General features: G+C 46.3%; 1 protein-coding gene across 2 annotated transcripts in view; it reads right to left on the bottom strand.

Annotated features, from left to right (window-relative positions):
• The window catches only part of LOC133136879 (neuropilin-1a-like), a 54,897-nt gene that overhangs the window by 22,791 nt on the left and 22,106 nt on the right, over positions 1-10,000 (bottom strand). For both annotated transcript variants that reach the window (XM_061254711.1, XM_061254710.1), the window contains exons 4-6: positions 6,120-6,347; positions 3,011-3,166; positions 1,164-1,330 (exon numbers count right to left, since the gene is read on the bottom strand). In XM_061254711.1, coding sequence (XP_061110695.1) covers positions 1,164-1,330; positions 3,011-3,166; positions 6,120-6,347 — 551 coding nt within the window. The remainder of the gene's footprint in view (positions 1-1,163; positions 1,331-3,010; positions 3,167-6,119; positions 6,348-10,000) is intronic.

The following is a 10,000-nucleotide window of genomic DNA, read 5'->3' as shown; positions in this document are numbered from 1 at the left end:
CCGGAAGGTTCCTCCAGTAGCACAATGGGAATGCTGCTCGGAGAGACAGGGACTGAAGTGGGTTCACCCCGGACAGCGCTCCCATCGCGCTGTGGAGCCTCGCTCACAAAGAGCCCAACAAGCTAAAGCTCAAAATGGCGAATGTTTGGGGTGAACAGATACTGTTCAACGATTTAAACCATCTGCATTAAACGTTTGTTGAACAGAAGCTGAAGCCTTGAACGCTTGTCTAGTCACAGACAGCCACGAGGCCCTGCTGGTTTTTGTGGAAAATGGAAAATTTCTGGTACTGGAACTCTGTGGCTTTCCAGGACCAGGGCTGGGATCCGCTGAAGATGCACGATACGCAGCGCTCCAGAACAGAACATTGGGCACACCTATATATATTGTGTTACAGCCCAGAACAGAACCTATATATATTGTGTTACAGCCCAGAACAGAACCTATATATATTGTGTTACAGCCCAGAACAGAACCTATATATATTGTGTTACAGCCCAGAACAGAACCTATATATATTGTGTTACAGCCCAGAACAGAACCAATATATATTGTGTTACAGCCCAGAACAGAACCTATATATATTGTGTTATAGCCCAGAACAGAACCTATATATATTGTGTTACAGCCCAGAACAGAACCTATATATATTGTGTTACAGCCCAGAACAGAACCTATATATATTGTGTTACAGCCCAGAACAGAACCTATATATATTGTGTTACAGCCCAGAACAGAACCTATATATATTGTGTTACAGCCCAGAACAGAACCTATATATATTGTGTTACAGCCCAGAACAGAACCTATATATATTATGTTACAGCCCAGAACAGAACCTATATTTATTGTGTTACAGCCCAGAACAGAACAGAAAGGAATTTTTTGAATTAAAGTTTAACGTTTTATGTCCTTTTTTGATTGATGAATCACAGGTGCTGTAAAGAGTATTTATTTTATTTTACAATATATTTTCTTATATAACAATACTGTATTAATTTATTGCCATTTGTTATATCCCGTCCACCCCCTCACCTGTATTACCCTCCCCTCTCACCTGTACCCCCCTCACCTGTACCCCTCTCACCTGTACCCCCCTCACCTGTACCCCCCCTCACCTGTACCCCTCTCACCTGTACCCCCCTCACCTGTACCCCCCTCACCTGTATCCACTCGCGGGGGGAGTCCTCAGAGGGGGTCCAGCCGTTCTGGTGGTAGTGCAGCCGTGCACGCTCTGGGGCCCAGTTGCTGTTGTACTGGGAGGAGGAGGTGATGAGCTTTGCCGGGATTTCTCCGGACTGCATTCCCAGGGCTTCCCGGCACTGGAAGTCTGCGGGAGAGACACGGAATAACACGGCCGTTCTCCGGCATGCTCAGGAGGTCAGAGAGACCAGGGGGCCCTTGGAGACTGAATGGACTCCAGAGAGAGACAGTCCTGTTCTGCTCAGGGTAATATTCATATTCATCTCCACGCACTTTAATAAGCCGCAGATTTATGAGTCCCGCTGAGTCCGTGCCGTCTCTCCGGATCGCCGGAGGGGGAGAAGTGTCAGAGCTCTGCAGTGAATCACTCTGTCAGACCTGATGCCGCGGCTCCTAATTCATCAGGAAATGCAGGTCTGTAGGCCTACACCTCTCTGGGGGCCAATAGCAGTGTTTGGCTCGATTGCTGAGGATTCTCTCCTGCTATCAATGCCAAACGAGCAAGAAAGCTCTCTGCTGGTGAGTGTGTGTGTGTGTGTGTGTGTACACTGTACCCAAACCCTCTGCCTCTGCTTTTCACATTTACATCCACGGCATTTAGCAGACACTCTGTGTGTGTGTGGGAGGTGGGTGGGTGGGTGGGGGGGGATGTGGGGGGTCGGGGGTTGTGTGTGTGTGGGGCATCCAGGACATAGAAGGGGGCTTTTTTAGGGCCTGCCCCTGTCCTGCTGTCTCTTTACTAATGGGACATATCTCTTTAGAAACGGGTCATATCTCTAAAAACAGGTCATATCTCTTTACAAATGGGTCACATCTCTTTACAAACGGGTCATATCTCTTTACAAATGGGTCATATCTCTAAAAACAGGTCATATCTCTTTATAAACAGGTCATATCTCTTTACAAATGGGTCATATCTCTTTACAAACGGGTCATATCTCTCTAAAAACGGGTTATATCTCTCTAAAAACAGGTCATATCTCTTTACAAACGGGTGATATCTCTTTACAAACGGGTCACATCTCTTTACAAACGGGTCACATCTCTTTACAGACGGGTCATATCTCTCTAAAATGGGTCATATCTCTTTACAAACGGGTCATATCTCTTTACAAACAGATCATATCTCTTTACAAATGGGTCACATTTCTTTAAAAAACGGGTCATATCTCTTTACAAACGGGTCATTTCTCTCTAAAAACTGGTCATATCTCTTTACAAACGGGTCATATCTCTTTATCAATGGGTCATATCTCTAAAACAGGTCATATCTCTTTACAAACAGGTTATATTGCTCTAAAAACGGGTCATATCTCTCCAAAAACGGGTCATATCTCTTTACAAACGGGTCATAGCTCTTTAAAAACGGGTCATATCTCTCTAAAATTGGTCATATCTCTTTACAAACGGGTCATATCTCTTTACAAATGGGTCACATCTCTTTACAAACAGGTCATATCTCTCTAAAATGGGTCACATCTCTTTACAAATGGGTCATATCTCTTTACAAACAGGTCATATCTCTTTACAAATGGGTCACATTTCTTTATTTACAAATGGGTCATATCTCTCTAAAAACGGGTCATATCTCTTTACAAACGGGTCATATCTCTTTATATGAGTCTTAAGGTTGATGTGCTGTATGTACACAGCGGAGATGCAGCGCATGGGTGTGTAACACACTCCAGCAATCACACACACACACACACACACACATACAGAAACACACACACACACACACACACACACACATACAGAAACACACACACACACACACGCATGTGTTGTAAACTCCAGGCTAGCTCACCGGTTGGCGTGGGTCTCTGGATGACGGTGAAGTTGGCAGAGAAGCCCTCTTTGGCGATGGCGCTGTCAGAGTTCATGGTGATGGAGAGGATGCCGGTGTGGGCCATCACCCGCCCAGGCGAAGTCTGTCCACAGAACCGGCCGATGTGTGGCCCAACTGGGGAGAGACAGACACAGCCTTAACCCAACGCTCACAGACACAGCCTTAACCCAACGCTCACAGACACAGCCTTAACCCAACGCTCACAGACACAGCCTTAACCCAACGCTCACAGACACAGCCTTAACCCAACGCTCACAGACACAGCCTTAACCCAACGCTCACAGACACAGCCTTAACCCAACGCTCACAGACACAGCCTTAACCCAACGCTCACAGACACAGCCTTAACCCAACGCTCACAGACACAGCCTTAACCCAACGCTCACAGACACAGCCTTAACCCAACACTCACAGACACAGCCTTAACCCAACGCTCACAGACACAGCCTTAACCCAACGCTCACAGACACAGCCTTAACCCAACGCTCACAGACACAGCCTTAACCCAACGCTCACAGACACAGCCTTAACCCAACGCTCACAGACACAGCCTTAACCCAACGCTCACAGACACAGCTTTAACCCAACGCTCACAGACACAGCCTTAACCCAACGTTCACAGACACAGCCTTAACCCAACGCTCACAGACACAGCCTTAACCCAACGCTCACAGACACAGCCTTAACCCAACACTCACAGACACAGCCTTAACCCAACGCTCACAGACACAGCTTTAACCCAACGCTCACAGACACAGCCTTAACCCAACGCTCACAGACACAGCCTTAACCCAACGCTCACAGACACAGCCTTAACCCAACGCTCACAGACACAGCCTTAACCCAACGCTCACAGACACAGCCTTAACCCAACGCTCACAGACACAGCCTTAACCCAACGCTCACAGACACAGCCTTAACCCAACGCTCACAGACACAGCCTTAACCCAACGCTCACAGACACAGCTTTAACCCAACGCTCACAGACACAGCCTTAACCCAACGTTCACAGACACAGCCTTAACCCAACGCTCACAGACACAGCCTTAACCCAACGCTCACAGACACAGCCTTAACCCAACACTCACAGACACAGCCTTAACCCAACGCTCACAGACACAGCTTTAACCCAACGCTCACAGACACAGCCTTAACCCAACGCTCACAGACACAGCCTTAACCCAACGCTCACAGACACAGCCTTAACCCAACGCTCACAGACACAGCCTTAACCCAACGCTCACAGACACAGCCTTAACCCAACGCTCACAGACACAGCCTTAACCCAACGCTCACAGACACAAACACAGCCTTAACCCAACGCTCACAGACACAGCCTTAACCCAACGCTCACAGACACAGCCTTAACCCAACGCTCACAGACACAGCCTTAACCCAACGCTCACAGACACAGCCTTAACCCAACGCTCACAGACACAGCCTTAACCCAACACTCACAGACACAGCCTTAACCCAACACTCACAGACACAGCCTTAACCCAACGCTCACAGACACAGCCTTAACCCAACGCTCACAGACACAAACACAGCCTTAACCCAACGCTCACAGACACAGCCTTAACCCAACGCTCACAGACACAAACACAGCCTTAACCCAACGCTCACAGACACAGCCTTAACCCAACGCTCACAGACACAGCCTTAACCCAACGTTCACAGACACAGCCTTAACCCAACGCTCACAGACACAGCCTTAACCCAACACTCACAGACACAGCCTTAACCCAACGCTCACAGACACAGCTTTAACCCAACGCTCACAGACACAGCCTTAACCCAACGCTCACAGACACAGCCTTAACCCAACGCTCACAGACACAGCCTTAACCCAACGCTCACAGACACAGCCTTAACCCAACGCTCACAGACACAGCCTTAACCCAACGCTCACAGACACAGCCTTAACCCAACGCTCACAGACACAAACACAGCCTTAACCCAACGCTCACAGACACAGCCTTAACCCAACGCTCACAGACACAGCCTTAACCCAACGCTCACAGACACAGCCTTAACCCAACGCTCACAGACACAGCCTTAACCCAACGCTCACAGACACAAACACAGCCTTAACCCAATGCTCACAAATACACTCTAAACCCAACACTCACAAACACACCCTACGCACACAGAACAGCACTGAAATACACCGTCAAGCCTAACAGCGGCTCTGTGTCGAGGGGTGGGCGTTTGGTACAGTATGGTGCTGATGTGGTGTGACCGTCAGCACTGAGGAACACAATCATGACTTGTGTGACACTAGTGGTCCAATGCTGCTGTCCTTTTCTAGAACAGTTTCCTCGTCCCTGTGTGGAAAAGAGGTCACAAACTGGAATATCCTCCCATGTTCATAGTGCTCCAAAATTTTACCCTGTATCAGCGCGATCATGCTCATTGGGTGAGGGAAAGAGACAGGGGGCGGAGCTAAGGCTGAACCAATCATCTTCCTGCCTCAGCATTCCGGACCAATGCTGTAACATTTTCTCAAAGGTCCCAGTTTCTCTGCCAAAAATAAACGCGCTAATAATGTGCCAGAGGGCCGTGGGGTGTTTATAATTATCACGGGTCCATTAGCCAGTCCCAGCATGCACTGCAGGAGCGCGCAGCTCTGTGTGAGTAATGACCTGAGCTCGCCTCCACGCCGGAATAACAACGGCAGTGAATCATCTCTCCTGCCATCCCAACCGTAGTGACTCCTCCGGGAACCCTCAGGATTTATATATTTTTATTTTATTTTCATTAACTGACCAGTGTCGGAGCACCAGCAATGACTTAGCACTGCTTCAGCTGAGTGTTCCCATGAGAGTCTCCTTCCTGGTTCATAAATTAGAACTTATTAGTTCACACTGACTATTACTGTAACTGTCTGATCTTTAAAAAAATCTGATCCTTAGTTAAGAGCGATTAAATGTATTTTTCGGGACCTACTGCAGGAGCAATACCTTGAAATGAATGATCATTTCGGGTTCATAGAGACCCAGGCACTGGACCTGTTACTACAGTAGGCTTTGCAGTGAGATGTGCAGAGACCCAGGCCCTCGCCCACCTCCGGGGAAGCCATCCCAGATCTCCAGCCAGTCGTAGCGGCAGACGGCGCCGTTGGGCGGGGTAGTGTCGGGCTCCAGCTCGAAGCTGTGGAAGTCCAGCAGGATCTCGGACATTCCCGGGGCGAACACGATGAAGGTGCAGTCCAGGTTGTTGGGGTACTTCTCCGGGAAACCGGGGGACTGGATCACCCCGCCGGTGGAGGTGTAGTTCTGTGAACACTCCAGCCCTGGAGGCACACCAATAAATCATGAAATCATTTCACTACCTTTTGTAGAGCTTTACAATGAGAGAAACACTCTGATACAATAATTCAGGCAATCATTCCTGAAGAAGAAATATGTTTACATTTAAAAAATGAACCTGGTTTCCCTTTTGGTGCAGTGAGAGCGATATTAAATGATTGATGGTCGGTGGGTTCACGGGGGCTGGCTGTGCAGTGGGTAACAGAGGGGCCGCACTGAGCTGGACGTGTGAGAGGAATGTCGCTGATGGACCCACCCCTTCGCCCTTTGACCCCCCCCCAGCTCTGCCTCTCTGTGATTGGCTCCTGTGTGGAGGTCTGTCACCTATTGGGCCATCTGGGTCACACGGTGTGACCCCCCCTCGCTCCTCACTGACAGATGAGCTTCAGAATAATTGCCCCAGGTGGGGTGGGCTGGGGGTACACTCTGGAAGGGGGGGGGGGGGGGGCAATTCTGTTTCAATTCAGCCCATTCAGGCAATTAAGCCCATTCAGGCAATTCAGCCCATTCAGGCAATTAAGCCCCTTCAGGCAATTCAGCCCATTCAGGCAATTAAGCCCCTTCAGGCAATTAATTTACAGTTTTTTACAATCGTTTTCAGACTTGTCTCAATACCATGTCCACTTTTTCAAAACACTTAACACATTCACCATATCATTAGACTATGTGAACTAAACTGTGGATATTTTTGCATTGCTTTCATACTAAAGGCATTCAATCACCACTTCTTCCAAAATTCATGAATACCTCTCTCAGTCAGTGTTCACTAACAGCAAAAGTTTGTACAAATACAGCAAATTTTGCAGACATTTAGATACTCTGTTCAAAACAGTTAACTTTCAGTTCAAAACCCAATAAAATTCTGATCATTGGGAAAGGAAATATGCTGCATTTTGCCAGAAAAATGAAACTATATGCTTGAAATACATAAGATAGATCATTCTGATTTGAGCAGAAAGTTTATTCAGTTTATTCAATTTTTTTGTTTGCAGCCTTGTTACCATCTACACAAAAGTGATCATACTTGCATTGAAATGTGCATGTATATAAGATAAATATAGATGTACTTGCAGCTATTACTGCTGTATATGTACTGTTGAAACACCTGGCTGTCATTTCAGTGAACAACCTACCCAGGTGTTTGTTGTTTGTGCCCCGTTACCACATATACAAAAGGGGCCACCTTTGGATTGGCATTTGCATTCTTTAGCCTTGGTGGGCAAAATGGATGCAGCCAGAGGTAGAGGAAGAAGACATCGTGGAAGAGCAAGAACAGTTGTGTCTGGTGAAATCAGAGCCACAGTCATTGATCATGTGGTAAATCATGGTCTGTCCCTGAGGGAATCAGGTTGAGGGTTCAACCAAACTTGCCTAGATCCACAGTCGCTTCAATAGTGAGGATTTTCAGGCAAACCAACAAGTACTATACAGTATTTACAGCATTCTGACTGAAGGAGTTCAATTGATGTGTATATTACAGCAGTACTGTGATTTGAGAAGTCTCCAGAAAAAGCAGATGTATCAGTGCACATTTGTCTTTGACTCACTACAGGACCCAGCGGTTACCTCACACAGTCACACAGGGGGAAGGGGAAGAATGTTTACACCTCAACAGGAGGATACAATAGTTGGGATGGTCATTGTCAACAACAGCATCAGGCTAAGAGAAATACGCAACAACATAATCGCAGACAAGAACATATTTCCAAACATTGACAGTGTAAGCACTACAACCATTTCAAGAGTGTTACAGAAACATCAGATCAGGATGAAACAGTTGTACACTGTCCCCTTTGACAGGAACTCTGAGGGTGTCAAGAAACTCAGGTACCAATATGAAGTTTATGAAGGTACATGTGAAAGTTTAGGACCACCACCCACATGAACAGATATCACTTCTAGATGCAATGGCTGCTGGGTGTATGACATAACAGTGGAACACATCCAGGGTTGGGTAAGGCATGCAAAAAGATGTTTTCCTCGGTGTATAGCAAGTGATAACCTTCGGAGTGATGCTGATGAAAATCTATAGCCAAATGCAGAGGACAGGATGGATGGGCCAGGCCAACAGTAGACTTCTGATACTGATAGGCAGACAATATATGTGCAAATTACTGTATATAGTGGAAATATTGCTATTTGGTATGTATTTGTTATTGATCGTAATGTATTTTGAGTAATTGATTGTATTGTATTTTTCTTTTCTGAATTACAGTATATTGCACTGTGAGAACAAACGTCAAAATACTGTAAACCCTCTGAAGAATACTGTTGCTTTTGTGATTTGTTTCTTTATCATATATTGTTTTACATTACACAGTAAAAATTGTTATTCTGTGTTTCCAATATAGTAAAACATTCATTCATTTACAGTTTACTGTAAATTTCCCACACTCAGTCATGACATCTATTATGAGAGGCAAACCAACAGATCAAAAGTTTCTTTAGCTGCTTGGCTTGAAATATTTGTGGATGCAAAAATAGAGGAAAGGGAAACACATAATATATGTATTTAGCAATGCTCCATGTTGTTTGTGTTTTGCAGTTCATTGAACATTGAGTGACAAAGTAGTCTTTTGGGAGAAAGCATATGCTATAGTTATGGCAGCATGAGTCACTTTTGGGTGAAATATTAAGTGTTTTGGTGGTTGAAGTGCATTTTGCACCAAAGGTTAACTGATGTGCTCAGGTGTGTGTTTCAAAAGCACACTGTGTGAAGAGTTTTGAAAAAGAGGACATGGTATTGAGACAAGTGTGAAAACGATTGTAAAAAACTGTAATTGCAGACAACAACATATTTCCAAACATTGACAGTGTAAGCACTACAACAATTTCAAGAGTGCTACAGAAACATCAGATCAGGATGAAACAGTTGTACACTGTCCCCTTTGAAAGGAACTCTGAGGGTGTCAAGGAACTCAGGTACCAATATGAAGTTTATCAAGGTATATGTGAAGGACCACCACCCACATGAACAGATGTCACTTCTAGATGCAATGGCTGCTGGGTGTATGGACATAACAGTGGAACACATCCAGGGCTGGAAAAGGCACGCAAAGAGATGTTTTCCTCGGTGTATTACAAGAGATAACATTCAGAGTGATGTTGATGAAAATCTATGGCCAAATGCAGAGGACAGGATGGATGGGCCAGGCCAACAGTAGACTTCTGATACTGATAGGCAGACAATATATGTGCAAATTACTGTATATAGTGAAAATATTTCTTTTTGGTATGTATTTGTTATTGATTGTAATGTATTTTGAGTAATTGATTGTATTGTATTTTTCTTTTCTGAATTACAGTAGTGGCGGCACAGATGGTGCAGTGGGGGGGGCACGGATGGTGCAGTGGGGGGGGTGGGGGGTGGAGGGGGGGCACGGATGGTGCAGTGGGTAGCACTGCCGCCTCACAGCAAGGAGGTCCTGGGTTTGAATCCCCGTCGGCCGGGGCCTCTCTGTGCGGAGTTTGCATGTTCTCCCCGTGTCTGCGTGGGTTTCCTCCTGGTACTCCGGTTTCCTCCCACAGTCCAAAGACATGCACGTTAGGCTGATTGAAGAGTCTAAATTGCCCGTAGGCATGAGTGTGTGAGTGAATGGCGCGTGTGCCCTGCGATGGACTGGCGACCTGTCCAGGG

Source organism: Conger conger, chromosome 9 (assembly GCF_963514075.1).
Source record: "Conger conger chromosome 9, fConCon1.1, whole genome shotgun sequence".
Classification (NCBI taxonomy): Eukaryota; Metazoa; Chordata; class Actinopteri; order Anguilliformes; family Congridae; genus Conger; species Conger conger.
Note: the sequence above shows the minus strand (reverse complement) of the source record. Positions and strands in the feature narration are given on the sequence as shown.